The sequence below is a fragment of the Sturnus vulgaris genome, chromosome Z (genome assembly GCF_052056855.1).
Source record: "Sturnus vulgaris isolate bStuVul1 chromosome Z, bStuVul1.hap1, whole genome shotgun sequence".
Lineage (NCBI taxonomy): Eukaryota > Metazoa > Chordata > Aves > Passeriformes > Sturnidae > Sturnus > Sturnus vulgaris.
Window position 1 is genome coordinate 34199103 of NC_142283.1, and position 22228 is coordinate 34221330.

At 37.2% G+C, this 22228-nt stretch overlaps 1 protein-coding gene across 4 annotated transcripts in view; it reads right to left on the reverse strand.

Moving 5' to 3' along the window:
• Positions 1–22228, reverse strand: part of LOC106859662 (BDP1 general transcription factor IIIB subunit) — a 52691-nt gene that overhangs the window by 24319 nt on the left and 6144 nt on the right. For 3 of the 4 annotated variants that reach the window (XM_088155837.1, XM_014887111.2, XM_088155840.1), the window contains exons 4-25: positions 21202–21261; positions 20707–20847; positions 19692–19825; positions 18623–18717; positions 18015–18069; positions 17208–17348; positions 15380–15664; positions 14898–15069; positions 13763–13922; positions 11169–11245; positions 9632–9773; positions 9390–9466; positions 8626–8785; positions 8129–8211; positions 6756–6987; positions 5524–5708; positions 4647–4860; positions 3957–4141; positions 3204–3378; positions 1674–1789; positions 778–997; positions 88–275 (exon numbers count right to left, since the gene is read on the reverse strand). In XM_088155837.1, coding sequence (XP_088011963.1) covers positions 88–275; positions 778–997; positions 1674–1789; positions 3204–3378; positions 3957–4141; positions 4647–4860; positions 5524–5708; positions 6756–6987; positions 8129–8211; positions 8626–8785; positions 9390–9466; positions 9632–9773; positions 11169–11245; positions 13763–13922; positions 14898–15069; positions 15380–15664; positions 17208–17348; positions 18015–18069; positions 18623–18717; positions 19692–19825; positions 20707–20847; positions 21202–21261 — 3297 coding nt within the window. The remainder of the gene's footprint in view (positions 1–87; positions 276–777; positions 998–1673; positions 1790–3203; positions 3379–3956; positions 4142–4646; positions 4861–5523; positions 5709–6755; positions 6988–8128; positions 8212–8625; positions 8786–9389; positions 9467–9631; positions 9774–11168; positions 11246–13762; positions 13923–14897; positions 15070–15379; positions 15665–17207; positions 17349–18014; positions 18070–18622; positions 18718–19691; positions 19826–20706; positions 20848–21201; positions 21262–22228) is intronic. The other variant, XM_088155838.1, reaches the window with a different exon arrangement.

A 22228-nucleotide genomic window follows, 5' to 3' on the forward strand; every position in this document is an offset into this window, starting at 1 on the left:
GTACCAGCTACTAAGAAGAAAATAAACTCTACCCCAGCTGAAATCAAAATGAGAGATTTTTTTTACTTTGTTAACAGGTAACTTTACCTTTCTGTAGTATCCAGAGTGCTTAATGTAGCATCTGTAGATAGACACTGTTCTTGCTCTTTTTTGGTGTTGCAACTTGGTGATTTTTTAGAAGAACAAAGTGTTCCTGACGTCATGCTTCCCGAATTTATGTCTACATTGTCATTCTCAGACAAATTTCCCACAAGCAACAATACCTCCATGTCATCCTTCGAGAAAAAAAAAAACATTAGCACAAAATACATCACCTGTAAAATAAATTACTGCAAATTATGATCAAGTTGTTAATCTGAGACGAAACTTCATTTAAAACTTCCAAGTAGTTTATGGCACCATCATCATTCCTTGTTTCTCTAGGAAGGCATTTAGCTAATAAAAACAGACACTATAACCAATATAGTCCTTCATGAGAAGCCACCAAGGAGCTCAGGAGAAATCCAGCAACAAAAATACAGCATATAGGTAACTATTCATGTATCATCAATATGACTGAAATGTCAAAGTTCAAATGAAGTCTTTATATGTCTTATCAATATGTCACTAACAGGATTTTGGAAAACCCTATAATAGATTGCAAACACTGAACAAGAATTCCTACTAGGCTGAAATTTATTAATGCATTTACAATAGCTCATTTAGATCTCTTCAAAACAGCTAGTGTGGAAGCAAGCATCAGAAAGTGTAGTCAGAAATAAATGAAGAGAATCTCACTTTTGAGGAGAGAAGGTCTTCAGATTCCTCTGCCAAAGGCAGATTCTCTCCTTGATTCATTTCTTCTTCATCTGGGGCAGCAAGATTTTGTATTACTGGAGATCCTTTTTCACAGTTTGCTCTTTCTAGGTTTGGTCTAGTTCTTGGAGGCTCAATCCTTATGAATTGTCCTGGTTCCAGAGCACTCAGCTTGCCTTCTTGGGAGGTAAATTTTTCAGTACTAGTGAATTTAAAGCAAACAAACAGAAATAGAAAAACCACATTTGACTTTGGCTGGGAGAGAAAAAAAGCACATCTGCACTTAAGTTTGAATCAATACTTACACAAGAGACTAAGAGACTGCTTTGTTTAAGATCGATAATATTATATTTTCAAATATATTTCTCATTTATGGTAAATTTTGGAGCAGAAATAACAAAATGTCTTTGTCAAGGCATTTTTAACATAAAAAACAAGTTGTGCTGCTACCCATACCGACATCAAAGTATCGGCAGTCTAACACACACTTAAGATTTTATTTTAACAACAGTGGCAGTAAAATGAAAGAGCACATGGATGAATCAAAGTCAAGTCTCTGACATTTTTTAAAACTTGTATGTTATATATTTTACATGTGTGATTCCTACTTAAGAAAATATAGGACCAGTAACAAAAAACCTTGGTCAAGAAGAGTTGTGACCTCATACAGATCAAGTATGTACCAGATAAACAATGACAGAGTGCAGCCAAAAAAAAAGTGCTCTGAAAACACTGGAAGAAGCTGTTTGTAGGCACTGAAAATTAAATACTGTAGAAAGACAAAAGACAAGGAACAGGAGAACTGACAATTGCAAAGGTGTCTCAATATGCACAGATAAAAGCTTTTCAAATGCAATTTTGATAAACTCAAGCCTCACCTGCTTTGTTCAGACAATAAGGTTTCAGAAATAGAGAACACCTGAGGCATCTCTTGCTGTTCCTGTTCCTCTTTGCTCAATACATCTGCTTGACACAATACAGCTTCATTTTCACCCTTTATTTTACAGTAAAAGAAGCATGAAGAATAATAGAAGTATGTAAGCTTCTAAAACAGACATATATTTTATATACAAAAATAGAAATTGATGCTACAAAAATAGAATAGATGCTATTTTCCCAGTTGGAATAAAGGCAAGAATCATGTTATCATAATTCAATTTCTATGCAAAAAGGAACAGAAATCTTCATACTCCTGGGATACCTAGAGTTAAGCTCTTAAATCCTATGTGCACCCAAGCATTACGGGAAACACTCGTCTATTTAGTATTCAATCAATTCCCCAATACATGAAGCACCATGGAAACAAGATACTTCAGTAAATGGAAAGCCTTTGAAAACTGGACACTGCAGAGGGCAGCACAGACAGACCCAAGCCACAATAACACAGCCTCAAGATCCAGAAGGCCTAACAAGTTTTATGTCTGTATTTGCCATACTGGCTCCACAAAGAAGCCTCTCAAATGTATTTTTCACCACTTCAGGCCTGTGACAGCTTGATTAATAAAGAGGAGCACCAGATCTGCTCTGGTTCTATAGACTTGCCCAGTACAGAGCACATGCATGTGCATGGTTCACAGGCCACAGGTCTAGAGCAGCCAAAGCTGAACCACAAGGAACTATCTCAGCTAGGGGTGAGCTGACTGTGCCACTGAAGGGAGATGAGAGATCAACGCAGGACACAAGTACTTTTCATATGCTCAAGAACAAAACCAGCTATAAACAAACATCATCCAAAACTGTCACTCTTGCAAAGTTTAGCTGTATGCCAAACCTAAGGTAAGTCTACATAGATATCACTACCCCCATGATACGATTCACGTGCAACCCACAAAACGGTTACAAAGAACACATCACACTGTAAATGGCTTTTGAGGATTTCCATATCTTTTACAGACCCTGGTAAAGTGTCTGTGGGGATTACTTGTTACTTGTATGAAATAGAGGAGTATCGGCTACTGCAGTGATGAAGCCAGTTAAAGCTTATCAATTAAAAAACCCCTTTTTTCATAAAAATAGGTGTCCTCTGCCTTCACTTGAGACATTATACTAGATTGCTCAACACAGATTTGATTCATCCAAACAGGAAAGGTGAAATGAGAAAAAAAAGATAATTTTTATTCATTTTTATTACAGAGTTTGTATAAATGTACATCATTTTTTCCTATCATGCAATCCAATCAAAAGAAGATCCTTTGTAAAAAAAAAAAAATTAATACTTCAAGTTGTAGACCTCATTGATTTCATACCTACAATACCTCAACTTACCAGGGTTTGGGAACTTTTTTCTCATTTCCTGTATTATCTCAGCTTCAGGCAATGCAATTTCAATGTTTTCATTTAACTTCATAAAAGTGAACATGCACTTCAAACCAACTTTGAAGGCAAAGCTCACTCTTACTAAGGCTTACCATGACAGTATTGTCAAACTCATCTTTTTGCTCGGCTTCAGGCTTTTTCTTACTCTCATTTTCTGATATTTGTAACTCCTTCTTTCCAACAGTTCTTACCAAGCTTGGCTTGTACCTCTTGTTCTGTGCCAGCTGGACAGGTGGAAGAGGTGTGTGTTGACATTCTTCTTGAGTGCTGTTTTTTGTCAACAATGCAAAGTTAAGACAGAAAAAATAATCTGAAACTTAGTACAAACACATATAACAAATATAAACATAGGTCCATTAGTATTACATGCAAAAACCACTGAGTTTTTAAGAGAAATCTTGTAAACTAAAAGTTCAGCTGAGTTTAAATTACAAATGACAATTTGTTCCAGCAAAAATTTCAAAGCACTGGTCTTCTAAATACTTTCAACAACAGAATTAACTAACTCACTGAAGGTATTAACTTACTGACTACTTGCTGCTATAAAACCAAAGCAATTTTCAAATGATTTCTCTGGTAAGCAAATTAGTATTTCCCTGCTTACATGGAATCAATCCAGTTTTTCAGATGATGAAACAGTTATAAAGTAAGTGTTCATTAACGTCATGCTTAGCATAGAAGCTATTGAAATTGTAGTATCACTAGCGTTAAACTATGAGAATGGAAATTTTATGCTGTATTTTCATTAGACTACGTTTGCCAGATGGCAATCCATCAGCACCATGATTTCCCTGTAAAATTCTTTCATTGTTACAGTCAAGAATCAAAAATAGCTAAACCCTTACCCTGTAATAGTAGTAGAAATGTCTTGGCTAATTTCAGGTAGACAGAACTTCAGTTCAGCATCCTCTGATCTTGAAAATGTTTTAGGGGACTTACAACTTGGCATCTCAGGAACCTCCTGAGAGCAAAGTGACTTCTCTTTTCCCAAGGATTCTAGTGTGTTTAAAACTTCACATTTTCCTGCTTTCTGAAAAATGTAAACACAAGAACCAGAAAAAGCGGTAATAATAAACCAAAAATAGCCTTTATGATGTCTATGAAGTTTGGTACTTATCACTCTCTGAAAAACTCAGAGAGCTCTTTGCACTCTCCCAAAAAACTTCTCTATAACTGCTCACTAATGATTTCCTAGTCTTTCCAGGACAAATAACATGTTTCATTTAAGACAAAACACTTTGAAATCTATATTTCTTATGTGCCATGCCATCTTCTACAAATACTTTTTCTTTCTTCTTTGTCAACTCTATAATGCCACGTTGAGTCACGAAGACATCTGGACACATAACAAGAGATTCAGTCATCTTTTTTTCCTCACATACGACCAAGTGAAAAGTACACAAGTTTTAATGTAGAAAATTTTAGCTTTTGAAAAAATTGTTTCAAAAAGTTAACTTTGCATTATTTAAATCAGTATTTCATTTCACAAAACCAAAAGCTCAAATGTAACTAAAGGAAAAAACCAAAAGCCTTACATCTGTGTCAGGTGGGATGCTACATTCACTATCACACTGTGTCAATCTTTCTTCTTTGTTGGTATCTTTTTGTGATGCACCTTTATTATTTACATCCAGAACTTCCTTTCTACTAGTTGTTCTTAAATTTGGCTTTGGTCTCTGGAATCGTGTCCTTGGTAGCCGAGCTGACAATACAACAGTTTTCTCCTCTTCCTTTTGAGGATGAGATTCCCTACAAAAACAAGCGAGAAGAACAGTCAAAGGCAAGGGACAACATGGCATACTTGTATACAGCTCTCAGTGCAATAACAACATTAGTGACATGGAAAAAATCCAATAAAAAAACACAGTGATCATCACCAAAAGCCTCTGTATCTTATAAGTAGGAAAGCAAAGTTAACTGCCACTTCCACTTGACACCTGGAAGACAATTTGAGACATTTTAACATAATATATATATTTTATAAATATCTTCCTCTAATCATGTTTAGAGCTACCCAGCAGACTTACAGAACACCTGTGGCTGACTATATTTTTTTAAGAGACACTTTAATAGGAAACCAGACCCTGTACTCAAGATTTATATAAACACACTGGGATGCACTGTGGAGACCAACATGGAGAAGACAATCACTGAGCATTAGAAAGCTGCATTTTTTTGAAAATTAGACCAATAGCCTAAAGGTCAAATTAACATCCAACAGCATATAAATTGAATGATTTCAAGCTTTTAGGGTTTTGTTAGTTAACATCTAGTATTGTCTTGATTAAATATGTATTTATATACATAAAACTCGTTTGTAATGCTGGAGTTGAATGTAAAATGGTATAAGACCTAGAGATACTGATAGCTTTGAACCATCTCTTCTCTCCATTGAAGTGAAAATAACTTTACCTTGTATTGGAATCTGAAATCTGTTTCGAGACATCTGACAATCCCTTTTCACTTTTATAGCTTTCTGCTTCTGAGGACTTTTCTTGGAAACACTGTTTTGAATATACTGAGCTCATCTCAGAATCTGTAGAAACACCTTCTAACACCACACTGGATGGCTGAGTGTCTTCATGAGCTGTTAAATCCTAAAACAAATAAAAGTTCCGCTCCATTAAGATTAAATATTTGCTCAACCTCTCTACTAGGAGAGCAGGAGGAAAATAAGAAAATTTTAGTATTTTCTACAGAAACATTAAGATTTCTCTTGCTTCTTGTACACCCAACTAATACCAGCGTCCACTATAAACGAAAAAAGTTATTTTTATTTTTACTTTCTCTTTTAAGTGGTTGATCTTCTGAGACATTTTTTCTTTGCATTTCTCTTTCCAGATCTGGTATCACAATACGACACAGTGAGATATATTCCATTTCCACATATGCTGGTTTTGATTAGAGTAGAGTTAGATTTTTTCACAAGTATGAGGCTGTGTTTTGGGTTAATGCTGCATGCAGGGTTGATGTTTTAATTATTGCTGAGCAGGGCTTACATAGAGCCAAGGCCTTTTCCGCTGTTTGTATTGCCAAGCTGGAGAAGAAGTTGGGGGGGGCACAGAAGGATGGGAGGGGACACAGTCAGGACAGGTGACCCCAACTGAAAAAAGGGATATTCCATGTTCTGCTGACATGTAGTTCAGTATACAAAGTAGGGAGAATGGCTTTTATCTTCCCAAGTGATAAAGCCCAGCTTTCTTGGTGATGGCTGAACACCTGCCTGCTCATGGGAAGTAGTAGAAGAGTTCCTGGTTATGCTCTGCACACGACTGTAGCTTCTGCTTTCTCTATTAAACCTTACATCCAGCACTTAGGAGTTTATCTCAGCCCCTGTTTTCCAGCTTTTACCCTTCCAGTTCTGTCTCTAGTGCTGGTGGTGGTGCAGTGAGCAAGCAAGCTGGTACTTGGTTGCTGATTGGGGTTAAACCTGACACCATGGAAAACAGAACTCAAGTGCAAAAATGAGGAAATTTTATGACAATTTAGTTTATACTGCAATAATAAATAAAGCATGCAAAGCCTATCCGTACAAATTCTTAAGTCTTTGTTACCTCCCTACAAATTCTTAGGTCTTTGTTACCAAGGCTTTTACTAAGGACCCATCAACACAGTGTGCATAAGAAACTGCTCAAGAAACTTACATTTTTGAGGCAGGGATCATTGTTTTCATCTTGATGGTGATTGACACTTTTTTCTGATTCTCCACCTTCAGTTGTCTCCTCTTCAGGATCTTTTTTATGTATCATTTCTTTTTGCCTAGCAACAGTTCTTCCAAGATTTGGTTTTGGTCTCTGTATTCTACCTCTCTTTAGAGGTGTTTGATTCAACACAATCTGTTTGCCATCTTCTTTTAAACCAGCTGTTTCGTTAGACCTGAGAAAACATAGATAGTCCGGGAAGTACATACCACATCTGAAAGTGGGAGGAGACTTGGAGAACTGATTTTTTTTCCCCTTTCTTTTAAATAGTTATTAACATACACTTATGTAAAATGTATTACTAGCTTCCTGAAATAGTAAATTTGGAAATGTATCTACTGGGGACTGAGAGTTTAAACTTATGTTTGCCCTGTTATTCTCCTCTTCCCGTTGCTGACAGGATACCACACTAGAGAGACCTTTTTCTGATCCATAACGGACGACCAGTTTGTATTCCTATCTAGTCTAGAGGCAGATGACCTAATTTAATAAAGAATTTAAAATTATGCAAGTATTTAGAGTTTTTCTTTAATGTGTTCAGAAAATACATAAATAATTTTTTTATCTTACTCATGTAAAAGTATCAGTAAAGCAGCATTACTAGAACTGTTAGATTCTTCTACTACACATTTTTACACTGAGCATCAAGTTACAGAACAGGTTAATGAAAGAAATAACTGAAAATATTTTTCTGGCAGATCATCACACCCACTCTATCTCCATCCATCCTCTTCAACTATCTCCCTTTAAAAGAGAAGTTTGAGGTTTTGGTTTTTTTATTTCTGTTCTTGGTTTAGGTTGTTTTAGAATTTTTTTTGTGGGGGAGGATTTGGGGGAAAGTCTGCTTTTTTTAGTTTTTATTTTTTAGAATCTCTATAAAATGTATTATCCCTTTTACAGCTGCCACTTCACTGAAGAAAAATGCAACACTTAATAAATATGTGCAGTACATTGCCCAGGTATTGGATCTTTTTCTTCCTCTTCTTTGACACTTAACACCTCTTTAAGAGCACTTACTCCTACCGTTTAAATACTTAACCACGGAAATGGATGCATTTTAATATTAAAAGCAAATAGCCAAGGCTTGTTTTAGCTTTTTTACATTTACCACGACTGACTTTTAATTTAGAAGTACCACTTTAAAAATTAAAATGCTCAATATATGTTCCATAAATAATGAAGATTCCTATTTTGCCCTCAATTTCTGTACTGCAGAAGTTTCTTCAAAAACATCTGTAACTACCACACTACAAATACTACAGAAGTGACAAGAATGATAAATTGCTGGACAGCACTCTTATTTTTCTCATACTTACTGATACACTGTCTCCAGGATTTTGTCATCTTTTTCTGCAGCATCTTCACTGGTAACATCAGAGCTATTACCTTGGTCATTATTCTGAATAGAAACAGAGTATTGTAACATGAACTGTCTTACATTCATAAAGTACAGCATCACCTGACTAATTAACTGTTCATAAGAGGAGACAAAATAGATTACTTCTGAAACACAAACAATTACAGGGTAAATTTCTCAGTCAGACAGGTGCAGTAAAAACTAGAGCAAACACCTGAAGTTGTATTTGCTGCAGAACATGAAAGACTATTGGTATCTACTATTTATGTAATAATCTCTCACCATAGCTGAGGCTATTGAGCAATACCACGCTGTCACTGAAAGCAGGTTAATTAAATTGCTAATTCCTAGTCATACTCGGGAGCAAAAAAGTAAAGAAAAAAAGACAACATTATGATGCATCCAGCAGCTTTTTAGCTAACACATTACATTGAGCTATGTTACTTTATTAAATACCTTCTCAGTTTCCCCCTTAGGCTGCAGATGGGATATTTCATCATTTCTTGCATGTGTTTCAGGCTCTTCTTTCCTTCCAGATGCTCTTGAAACATTAGGTTTAAATCTCTGTCGATATCCTCTAACTACTGTCTTTGCAATTCCAGGTTTTTTGAGTTCTCTGCACAAAGGATCCACAACAGTGACATTTACTCCATAATATTCAAGCCTGTCTAACCATACAATGTCTTGCAAAGATTTCTTTACTGGAATTGTGGTGTCTTCAGAAAGACTTGCCCAAACCTATGCAAGTGGCTTCACACAAAAAACAAGCTTTGTTCAGTCTTACAATGTGTGGAAACTCAATTTATCTATGTATTAAAAGGAGGTTAATTTGTCACACAGGGGACGAACCTAACTAGATTGCATACCACAGCCGCTTCTGCAAGTGGAGTCATTACCTAATAACTGAGGCTGAGAGGAAAGCAAAGACATAGTTATCACTCTCCCCCTCTCAAATTACAGGCATTTCATAAGGTATTACAGGTATTATTACAGGTATTTCATAAAGTGATGCTTTCATCAACTTGCCAGAAAAGAAGCACATATCTTCTACCTTAGTTATCTTCTACCTGTTATCATGCAAAAAATGCTTAAGTCAATTTTGAAATTTATATTAAAGTTTCCCAGTTATTACTATCTTTTTCTAAGAGAACTATATGGAATAAATTAACAATTATAGTCAGTTAATACCAGGAGACTGGAAAAGTAATCTCAATACTTACTGAGATGCAGTATCCAAATCCCTGTTCTCTACTTCTGTGGCTTCATTTCTGTTTCTTCTACTGTCTTCTTCAGAGCACTGGAATTGATGTAGGGAATATTACTCTTTTACAAGTGTGTAGGTATCATAGCAGCAGTTCCCAAAATGTTATTTCTAAGACGGTCGCTGGCCCACAGTATCCCCATTGAGCAAAACAGATGCAGCATCAAGAACAACACACTAAGCAACATTCCTCTTTCTGACCTTTTCACCTGCATTTGCAATGGTTGGAGAAGTTTTGGCCTCCGTTTTGTCTTGTGGTGCTGTTTCCCTCCTTCCAGAAGATCTCACTAAATTGGGTTTAGGTCTTCCAAAGCGCCTTCTATCTGCTGAATTTTCAGTTTTCCTTAAGGTATAACGAAAGATGATATACATTATTACCAAAGAGAAACTTGAAGTCTTATATGGTTCGAGATGTATGTCACGAGCATCACAGATTGCATGGGTCAAGCATCATGGACTGCATGGACATTGCATGCAGCAAGACAATGAACAGAAAAAAACCTCCATTGCATCTTTCTGATATTAAAAGACATGCTACAATGTCATGAAAAGAGCATCAAATAAACCTTAACAACTTTGCTGGCTTTCAGTGGAATCTATTTCAAAATATTTGAAGGAAGTATTTCCTGCTGTTAATTAAATAGGAATATTTCTTCTCCTAGGGATTCACAATTCATGTCAGTTCAATTAATTTTATAAAGAAACAATGTAAATCTCTCCTATATACAATGTTTTGCATTCACCTCTCCTGTCGTCCCATCCCCTTTCAAAGCCATCTCAGTCATGGAAAAGCAAACTTTTTTCAAATACCTTGTCCTACTGCCAACATCCACATCTTACTGAAGAATGGGATATGTACATCACTCTCTGTGTCTTTAACCATTGCAATGGCATGTCCTGGGATTCACAGACTGACACAGCCCTACATCTTATCAATAATCCTCAGATTGGGAACTACTAACTTTTCTTATATTCTCCCTAGAACAAGACAAATAAAGCTTTCACAGTCTTTATCATAAGAGTGATCTGCCCTTCAAAAACGGAAAGACAGAAGTATAAATACCAACTTAGCATTAACTAGAACCCCATCTCTAAATCGCCTTTAAAAAACTATACTATGAAATAAGAAGTCAATGATCATGCAAAAATGGAAATCTTAGGCACAGACTTCTTTAAATACCATCTCTCAATGTAAGAAACGGTCACCAAAATTAACTTCATAAAGGAGTACAGATAAGACAGAGACATTTTGAGAGTATTTTTATCTTAGAAGTTTGCATCAAGTTCTGAAAAGGAACAGTTTCCAAGTAAGAAAGAAGAAATACACCATACACATGATGTGTACAGCTAATAAGCTCTGATGGACATCTATGAATGTTAAAGAACTAAGTGAGGCCCTTCTTTTAAAAAAACAAAAATCAAATTTCACAGCCAAGCTTTACCCACAATATGGCAGAATTTCATTCTCTTGCTCTTGCTGGCTGTAGAAAGACTACCTTTTTTTCTCAAAGTTTAGCTAAGTCTTTCTCCCTATTCCTATCTACCATTTATACCTTAGCTAATGCACTGCTACTCAGTAATCAAAATTTTTACCAAAAAATCTTCACTGAATATGGAAAACAAGTTATCACTATCTCCTGACTGGTTGAACCTGCAATGGTCAATTGGAATCATATTCAAATTGAGTAGATACAGGTTTAGTTCAAGTGCCACCACAAAGTAAAATAATCCCACTTACATGATTTCAGATTGTGAACCACTTTCTGATACACTCTCCTTTCCATCTGTTTTTTGTGAGTGATGTGTATCTTCATTCTAAGGAAGAAAAGAAATGTTGAGGAAAAGAAAAAAACTTATTTGATCTTCTACTGCAATATAAAGAAAAGCAGAAACAAGATTGCCACAGTGATTGAGAGTGGAAGGGTCTGCCAAGCTCTCCTGGTCCAACACCCCAGATCAAGTGTAGTGGGTCAATCTGGGACAGATGCCAGGCACCCACCAAAGCTGCTCACTCCCTCCTCTCTGCAGCTGGACAGAGGAAAGAAAATTTAAAGCAGGGTTCATGGCTGGAAATAAGGACCAAGAGAGAGATCACTTACTTAATACCATCAGAGGCAAAACTTACAAATACGAAATGAATTTGTTACTAACAAAATCAGAGCAGGATAATGAGAAGTAAAATACAACCTTAAGAATACCCTCCCCACACCTCTCCCTCCTTCTCCAGCAGTGCGAGGAGACAGGGAAGGGGATTATGGTCAGTTCGAGGCTCTCCCAGTGCTCAGGGAGAGGAGTTGTTCTCCTGCTGCACCCTGGGGTCCCTCCCACAGGAGACAGTTCTCCATAAGCTTCTCTGATGTGGCTCCATCTCATGGGCACCAGGTCCCCTCAAACTGCTGTGGTGTGGGTCACTCTTCCATCAAGTGCAGTCCTCCAAGGACAGGCTGCTCCAGCCTAGGAGCAGGGCACCTCTCTCCATGGGTCTCCCACAGTGTCACAACCTCCTCCAGGCATCCAGCATGGGGCTCCTCCATAGGCTGTGGGTGGATCTCTGCATTCCCTGTGGATCCCCACGGGCTGTGGGTGGATCTCTGCATCCCCTGTGGATCCCCACGGGCTGTGGGTGGATCTCTGCATCCTCTGTGGATCCCCATGGGCTATGGGTGGATCTCTGCATCCCCTGTGGATCCCCATGGGCTGTGGGTGGATCTCTTCATTCCCTGTGGACGCCCACGGGCCGCAGGGGCACAGTTGCTGTACCACGGGCTGTAGGGGACTCTCAGCTCCAGTGGCTGAAGCATTTCCTGCCCCTACTTCTCCACAGATCTTATTGTCTGCAGAATTGTTCTTCTCACGTGTTCTCACTTCACTCTTCTCTGGTGGCAGTTACAACTCTGCAACCACTTTTTGTTTTGATTTCTTCTTAAATCTGTTGTCACAGAAGTGTTACCATCATTTTGAATTGGCCCAGCCTTGGCCAGCAGCACATCCATCTTTGGAGCCATCAGGGATTGGCTCTGCTGGGCATGGAAGAAGCTTCCAGCACTTTCTCACAGAAGCCATCCCTCTAGCCCCTTGTTATCAAAACCAGGCCACACAAAACCAACACATCAAGCTACCTGGAGCTGGCTGCCCAATACTGTGTCTAGACAGCTTCTGAATCTTGTCAAGGATGGAGACTCCACAGTCTCTCTGGGCAGCCTGTGCCAGTGCTTGGTAACCCTCACAGTGAAACAGGATTTCCTGGTGCTCCGAAGGAACCTCCTGTCTTGCACTGTTTGCCCATTGTCTCTTGCCCTGTCACTGGGTACACCTGGAAAGGGCCTGGTTCTGTCCTGTTTGCACCCTTCCCTTGGGTTTTTGTGGAAATGTTGAAGAGATGCCCCTGAGTCTTCTCTCCACGTTGAACAGTTCCTGCTCCTTCAGCTTTTTGTCACAGGAGAGATGCTTCCAGCCCTTTACCATCTGTGTGACCCTTTGAGGGGCTGTCTCCAGTGTGTCCAGGTGTCTTCTACCAGGGAGCCCAGGACTGGTCAGTCCTCTAGGTGTGGCTTCATCAGTGCTGAACAAGGGGCAAGGATCACCTCCCTCGGCCTGCTGGCAAAGCTTCTCCTGCTGCAGCCCAGGTCACTGTTAGCTGTTTATGCAGCCACAGCACCTTCCTGGTTCATGCTCAACTCGAAGACGACCAGGACAGCCGAGTTCTTTTCTGCAAAGCTGCTTTCTAACTGGGTGGCTTGCAGCATGCACTGGTGCCTTGGGTTGTTCCTCCCCTGGGGTATCTCCCCTTGCTGAACTTCCTGAGGTTCCTGTCAGTCCATTTCTCCAGCCTCTCCAGGTCCCTCTGGAGGCCTGTATAACCTCTGGGTGTCTTAGCAATTCCTTCTCGATCTGCCTCATCTGTAAACTTGCTGAGGTTACACCCTGCTTCATTACTTAGATCATTCATGGAGCAGCACAAACAACGTGTGTTCCACTCAAATCAGTTTTCAACACCAGTAAGCATATGACAGCAAAATCCTGCTACAAGGCCTAGCTGCTCGTATTGCAGTCCTTCACTTTTGAAAAATTACTCTGTTCAGCTGCTTAAATTGTCTATGAGGTAAGTCAGGCATGCACAATATACTCTCTTAATACATTTAGGTTAACAGACAGCTCATTAAGCCCAGGAGAATTGAAAGAATTTCAGTTTTGGTAATGTTCTTAGGCCTGTTGATTGTTTTCCATCTGGTGGTGAACACATCACAAATACCAAAAAATGGCTTTGATTTGCAAACCACTTTTAATGATCAAGAGCAAGATCTTGAGAAGGACTACATAAAAAAATAATACCTTTGATTCTGTAGTTTCTACGGCTTGTGTTTCCTTGTCTCTAATATCTGAAACTGGTAACTCTGGAATCTGGCTTTCCTGTGATGCATTATCTCTAATATCTCTGGTTCTCAATTTAGCAGGTTCTACTTCTGGTATAACACCATTGCCATCTTCAAGGCTGAAATAAATAAAAGCATACAGGAACATTAGTGTACTTGTAGAAAAAAAGCTATTTTTGCTTACAGATAGGAAGTTGCACTGAAAAGCAATGGAATTTTGACGCTAAATAACTACCCATTTTTCAGAGACTCTCACAAAGTTTTAGTAATATTTGCAGACTACGAGCTTTAAAACAACTTTCGTACTTTTGCACTGGAAAAAGATATCTGATTATTGCGGACTGATTGTTTTTACAAAAATAAACTTTAACATGAACAATTGTATGCCAATGGTTTTTTCCTTTGATATTTTGTAACAATCTAGGTTTAGAAAGGCAAATAACTACCCCTTCATTTACTTCTAATGAACTATTAAAGAAAATGGAAGTTTTTGGGAATCTGTACAAAATAACAAACAATTACAATACAGGTAAATACAGCAAATTAACACAGAAAACTGAAGCAGTATCATAATGAATTTTTAGATTTCCATATTCACTTATAACAAATTTTATAAACGAGTATACACTTTCTTCTTAGTAAAAGTATGGCCAGAACCGAACCCAAAAGCTTGCCTTTCACCTAAATTCTGCGTAAATAAAATCTAAGCAACATTCCTTTTCCACAAGAATACTTATGTTACAGACAAGAATTCCAAGCACATAGTAACTCAACTTACCAACATTATCAAGCAGTGCTTCAAGAGAAATATTAGAAGTTAGCATAAACAATGGTCTTCCTAAACACCTTTAAAAAATGAAGTAACTTTCTGAAGTGACTTTAGTAATTATGTACATTAATTTTGCATGTGCAGCTCATTACGGCAGAGAATATTTTGTGTATGTAAATTATAAACAGCTTACTAAATCCCAGCACAGTTCTCAGAAACCCGCACATTCTGTGGCAGTTAAATGGTGGTAATCATGAAAAAATAAAACCAACATTAAAACTTTAAACTATTTTTTTTTGCCTAAGCTTTCCATTATAAACATTACCTGCATAAATTGACACCACCTTCTCTTTCCATTTGGTTATTCATTGGTGAACAAGACTCTGATCTCTTTTCCAATGTTACAGCAGTCGCGTTTTGTTTTCCTTCAATAGCACAATTCACTTCTTCTCCACAGGTAGTATGACTATCACTGCTTGCATGTATCACTGTTTTTCCTGATATTAATAAGAATTAAATCAGTTTGGACATTCTGGAAAACATCTTAGAATTCTAGTAATCAAATGGTAGCTACAGTGGAGAAGAGTTAATGTAAGACCAATAAGACTATTAAGAGAACTGTTTTCATCTAAACAATGTATGTTTAGATTTAGAATGAAAGCTGATTTTAAAAGGCATTGTTCCACAACCTCCTACAAGGCAGATCAGCAATATAAATCAAAGACCAAATTCTGACTTTTAAGTTCACAATGACTTTATATAAAATTTTTATTTGAACATTTGAAAGTGAGCATTTCTGCCTCTTACTTTTATTACAGGACTTCCCTTCTTCAGCAGTTTTTGAAGGACCAGCCATTTCTTCAGGAATATTCTCCACTTCCTGTTCAAGATCATCTTTTCTCTTCCTCTTTCTCTTCTTTTTTGATAATGCTGGCTCTGATGCAACCTGTTCTTCTGCCTGTTCAGAAATGCCCAAAGATTCCTCATTTTCTTTCTCAGCTGTCACACCATCTGCTTCTGTTTCTGCATCAGAAATTCCAGCTTCCTGAATTTCATCTTGATCATTAACAGCTTCTGTGCGGGCAGCTTTTGCTATTGAGACAATACCGCTCTTGGTAAATGGACTGGTAGAGTACTAAGAGCCACAAACAGCAAAGGCACTTCTACCAAAAACATTTGTGTATTCATGTATCACTGCCAATACACTGCGAGGTGTATGAGCAGGACTGGGGAGCGTCAGTCATTGACTTGCCAGAAAAGCTCCAGCATAGATTAACTTCAGCATTTAATACAAAACACATTCTGTACATGGGACAACACTTCACCAGGAGAAAGTCAGTATGGGATGTAAAGCAAATTTAGTAAATGCTGTAATGCCTGTGCTTCTTCGCAGTTAATACAGTCACATTTGCATTCAGGGAAAACAGACGTTGCTACTCCTATAAAGAATTTTTGTATGTCTGCAAAAATACGTGACGATGGTTACAGAACGTAAGCCATGTAAAAGTAACTTTTCATCAAGAAATGTACAAGAGTTGACCATTCTAGCTTACATAAGAAAGGTGAAATACTATTTAGCTAATAATTAAGAAGCTATTTTCTCGGTTTAATGAGTTTCTAAAATTTTCCTCCCCCCTATTTTAAGGACATTTTGTCTTGATCCTGTACTTAACCACCAAGAAACTTTCCTTTTTATTCATCTTAAATGAACTTGTTCCCCTGTAATTAAGAAGTCCAAAATGCAAATGAAGTAGAAAAGCATATTCATGTTGCTTTACACGACAATCTTTAATCTACCACTAATGTATAGAAACAAGATTTCTCCACATGGTTTTAAGTCTTAATACATGAGATATTTTACTTAATCAAATCCAAAACCAAGGCTACCGAAAAGCAGCAACTACTTCAATTTTAAAAGGTGTTACTTCCTAGCTAGCATCTTTAAAAGATGTTCACTTGTTTATTTCACAATACCACTTACAAAAGGATGGGTCCTTGTGGAACAAACAAGAATTAGCAAGAAATGTATGAAATTGCATCAGTGTAACTGTTTTTAATTACAGTGAATCTGTCAATGGTCCTTTTCCAGATACTAAGTGGTAGTAAGACACTGGTGATCAAGAGTAATTAAACGTAATTTTTATTTTGAACAGACCAGAAAGATAAAATAATTTTTACATGATTCTCTGAAAAGAATCATACTACTCAGACTCAGGAAGTTAAACTACTATAGAAGGAGAAACAGAACCCTTAAAAGAAGAGGGTTTTAAATGCAAGAAAACTTCCAACACAGAAGAGCTTGCCAAAAAAATGATTTTGGCCCCAAAATTCCAAAAGTGAATTGATTAGCAACTCATGGTGATACTTACCAAGTGGTAGATTAGAATATCAGCGCTTCAGATAGTGGAAGAGCAACATTTTCACCGTGGTATCAAGTTCCTGCTCTGTTACGAATTATTATCATCCTGCACATCAATAAACTACACCTGAAAAAGTTACACTACGAAGCTAAGGTTTTCTTGTCCTGTCCACAACAGGGAAGGAAAATGCAATGCCCTATGTGATTTTTCCTCTGCCAGCAACACATTACTGACCATTGGTCTGTATAGCCATCTCAAGCACTCTTTTAAAGTACCTTTTGACTTCTGTGGCCTTGGAGACTTTTTTTCTTTTGGCTTCTGGTTTTTAACGGTCTTTTGCTTCCTCTTTCCCTCATCTGCTAAGACCTTCTCAAGCAGCTGGGCAAAGAATTCAAAATCAAAGGGTCGTTTTTCTTCTATCAGATTAAAGCAAAGAAAGAGAACAGATTTCAAAGTTTATTATTTTCTCGAGTTTCATCTTTGTAAAATAATCAGTGATACGTGACATAATATTAAAAAAAAGGTTATATACATTTAAACAGAGAGTTCTTGTAAGTAATTTCTGTATCACTTGAGCAGGGGCTGAAGTTGACATAAAGTTGAAGTTGCCTGGATTATGGTAGTTTGGTTTTAAAAAGTTATAAAACTAAGTAGTTCAGAAAACTTAAGAACTGACAAATACATCAACTGTACCATAGTACTAAATAATGTATTAATATGCTGCTGTAGGACATATGTACCTCATTCAACTAATTAAGAAAGTCTTAAGGAGTCTCAAAGCAGTTTACAATAAATAACTGTGCTAGAAATTCCCATGAATAAGAACTAACTTCAACTGAATATACAGAAGAAAGTTTATATTAATCTCATTTAGCAGACATCTAGAAAAGATAGAAAACAAACCTAAAGACCGTTATTGTGAAGTATGCTTGTTATGAAAACCTACAATTCCACAGCTTCTGGATTCATCTATGAACAAAAACTTTCTTCTAAGTAATTCAAACAAGGCAAAGCACAGAAATTACCATGAAAATAGATAGGTACTATTTAGTGACTCATTAGGATATGGAATATTTACTCACTGAAAGCTTTGTCTATTCTCCATCCATTAGCTTTCTCCTCACGTTTGAACTTGTTCTAAAAGCAAGTGCACAGTTGTGTTTATCATTAAGAAAGAAATCCAGCAACATGTTGTACAAAATGGCAGTTCAAGCTAAGCCTTCAGTGCAACAAACCAACTAAAACTGTAGAAATTCACATGCATATCCAGAGAACACAAGTTTGTAATTAATTTTTAAATATAAAATCTGTTATCATAGATATCATCAGCTACACTTTTATTATTTTCTACACCTTTTCCTGACGTTTAATCTGAGCAAGGTTTGAAATACCAAAGACTTTCCCAGCTGTGTACAACAAATGAGATGACACAGAAGCCCCTCACCAAACAGCCATTTAGGTGTATCAGCATTCTTCAACTAAAGCAGTCTGTTAAAGTATGCTACATTTACTAGATACATTCACTGAAATTCGACCAGCATTTTAATGTTGTATCAGAAAATAAGCACTACTGTGGAGAAAAATAGCACCAAAATTATCAATACTAGTAGAGGAAGCAAGGGAAGGCAAATAAGAAAAAGAAAAATAAAACCAGATACTCCGTTTCTTTATTGAGTGCTTTAATTTTTACCTTAATTTCTGCTCTGGCTCTGTGAGGAAACAGCCGCCCAATCAAGGAGAAGTCTGTTCCTACCATACTGATAGCTAAAAAGAACATGTCTGTTTCTAGAAGGGAAAAGAAAGAAAAAATTACACACACTTAAATATTTACTAGAACATCCTTCTTGCTATCAGAAATGAGAACATCTTGCGACCTTAATGTGATAAGATCTGTAACTCTGAGGTTGTGTACTGTAGCTGCGAGTCCAGGTGAGTATATATGGAGTATGTTTGTTATTTTACCTAGGCCCCTCTATTAACATTTGCTGAACGAACTATCAACAGAAAGAACTGTCTAATCTATTAGAAAACTGCAAAATGTGAAGAGTACTTTCTAAAGCTAGTAAACCAAAGCTAACCAACCCCAAATTGTCCATGTCCACAAGCACAAACAGGAATCAGAAAAACATCACGTAAATCTACTGTCTCCATTATTAACAGAAAAAGAGTGCATTCCAAAGAGATCACAGTGAATTCTGAAGCTAATTTTTCCATCTATAGTGGTAAAAAGTAATTTCCAACTGTAAAAATTCTTGCACGGTGTTGTAAGCCTAGAGATAATAGTCAATTCACAGCAGGAGTAATGAAGAACCCAACCCAACCACTCGTAAGAACACAGCTGTCCACTTGCACTGAAATCAGTCCACACAGAGACACCTTACACAATCTATTCCTGCCAATGCCAGAAGAACCTAGTTTAAGTACCATATAGATGTCCGATATCTGTAAACCAGAATCCAAAATTATGCCCTTGATAAAGCAGACTAGCATTTCCTCAGCATTTAAACATCCATGGTGGAAAAAAAAGGCAGATAGCCTACATGTTAAAAGGCACTGCACTTTTAAAACATGCCAGTTTTCACATTAAATACCACATCTCTGCCTGTTGTAAGAATGTGGACGGAGGGTAGAGATGACATGAGATGACATGGAAGTAGATCCATTTTCTCCACTGGAGATGAAAACTGTCAAGTATAAAGCATAGGTGAAAACTAGGACTTCTTTGCAGACTCAAAACTTGAAACCAAAAATATACTCACCTTTATTTGACCATGGTTTTGTGTAAAAACTTTTCCTGAAGCTAGAATATGTAGTTGTAGAGCCACGCTCAAAGATGGGATCATTTTCCTCTACAACACATGGACCTTTTGTTCTTAGAACTTCTACAGTTAAGCTGGGAAAGAAAACACACAAGAAGATTCACCTCAAAATATTGCTAAGAAAACACCTAGTAGATGTTTATAAGACAGCTATTCAAATTTTTTAACCACAAGAGAGCATTTCTACTATGCAATAACTTTAATAACTACACTAACATGTACTTTAATGGGAGAATGCAGCAAGCAAACGCTACCCTATTTATCCTTTGTGAGCAAATTTGTTTTTTCTGTTTTATAAGATATAATACAGACAGATATAATTAAGTATCTTTTAAAAAAAACCAAAACTTTTTAACATTTCCGAAATATATTTTGTAAAACCATGAGAACCTCTCAATATCCTCCTACATTATTTTCAAATTTTTTTACCATGCCCTCTTTATCCTTAAACCTTGGTCTAACTCTCATGTTAGTACCTTTGGGGAACTCAGAAATTTAATAATCTACTTATTAAACATCATATTCTAAGCAAAGTTACTGAAAGCACTGACAGAAGAATAAAGCAGCAACAGGCAAGATGCAAAGCTGGAGCAAATTGTACTGATAACCAAATAACAGTAAGCAGATACATGTTAACTTTGAGAAGCAAAAAAGTCAGCTAAACAGATGATTTTAGAAGTTTGAGAAATCTTCAGTGTTCGTTCACAGTAATAAAATATGTAATGTTCCTCTCTACCTCCTTCCCCAGCAACATTTCTCATAAAGTATGCCACCAGTGATGCAGATTACTGGCTGCTCGTATTTTGTTGCATCCTTGTACTGTCTCCTAAGTCAGTGCAGCTCAACTCCCAAACATAAAAACACTCATACTCATCCCAGCGTAAAGTATTCCTCTATTTACAAACTGAGCCACAGTGCAGTACAGTCCACATGAGTCAGGCAAGGAATTTATCACCTTTCTTCATCCAGAATGATTGAACCATCTTCTGCTACTTTTACACGAGGAACAAGAAGTGGGCCATCCTGACTCTCTTCCCCATTCTCCTCTTCATCGTCCTCCTCTTCTTCATGATCAGGAGTACTTTTCTCTTCCTGTCTACAGTTTTTAAAATAGCAAGCAAAAATAGTAAGCGTTTTGAATTGCTGCTCAGTATGTCAGACATTCAACAATTTGATGAACCACCCAGCAATGCAACGCATCAAGAAATCAGTCAATATGTGAACTTTGAAACCTGCTTTTCATTCTACAGTAAAAAGGAAATATGCAAAATTTAATGTTGAAAGTAAAGTGATTTTTAACCACCCTACCTGCCCAAATTACAATTTCTATAAATTAGGCTATGATATTGAAACAGTAAAGACATATACCTACACCGTTAGTATTATCACAGAAATGCAGGGTTTTTTACACCAGAAAACTTTTTGATTATACTTCACCATCAAGACTTACTCTTTCATTTGACTCAGTGCAGAATTTTTTTCTGTTCTCTTTTCTTCTACCAATGAAGACCTAAAATGCCATAAAAAGCTAGAGATGTTTGTTTGTACAGATACATTTCTGCTTTCTTCCACTAAACTGGCTTTTAGTGGACAATGGACGAAGAAACACAAAGGTTTTTTTTTTCAATTATTTGTATCACATCTAGATTGAACTACACAACCACCAACGTTTAGTAAATTTCACTCTTTTTTTTACAAGCAAGGACAAAAAAGTTATTTCAAGTAGAAATCCACTGGGATACATCGGGATACAGGGAACATGAGAGCATCTTGCTTTTTACCTCCTTAGGAACTATTTAGTGTAAAAGAAAAAATAAGGCAAGCGATAAATAAAACACACAAGCACACAAACATTAACAAGCAGGTGATAACAGACACCACCAGAAAACTCATCTACTACTGAAAGAACAGGACTTGGATAACTATGCTCCTATTCATGTGACTGCTTTTGACAGTTGCAGGGAAAAGGCCCTGCTCTGCTCTGCCTGTGGCAGTCTGTGCAACCCACTGCATTAGTGTTCCCTGCATGCAACTCAGCCTTGCTACTGGTGAAATATATCAATGGAGCAGAAGCAGCTACCCTCAAGGGTCTTGCAGTGCATTTTGCACTTCAGCACCTAAAAGGAAAAATGCTTAGCTTCCTGGGTCCACTGGGTCTAGTGGGCAATTATAATATCTTTAACAGCCACAACTAAAAATTTCACAGCAAGCAGATGGAAAAGAAATTAAAATTCTACTACTCTGTATTTCTGCAGAGATAAATCAACACTAAGGACAGGTTCATGTTTGTGTATTTCAACATGTACACTAAGCTCCATTCTCACTTCTGTGCCAGAATTAAGCAGATGTGAAAACTAGAAGATAGTCTAGAAGCTTTTGCAACCATTGCAATAATACTGTATCTGTGCTAATACTCCATATTTAAGTATTATAGAGGTTGAAAAGTAATTTAACCTAAGGAGATAGAAAAAAAGTCA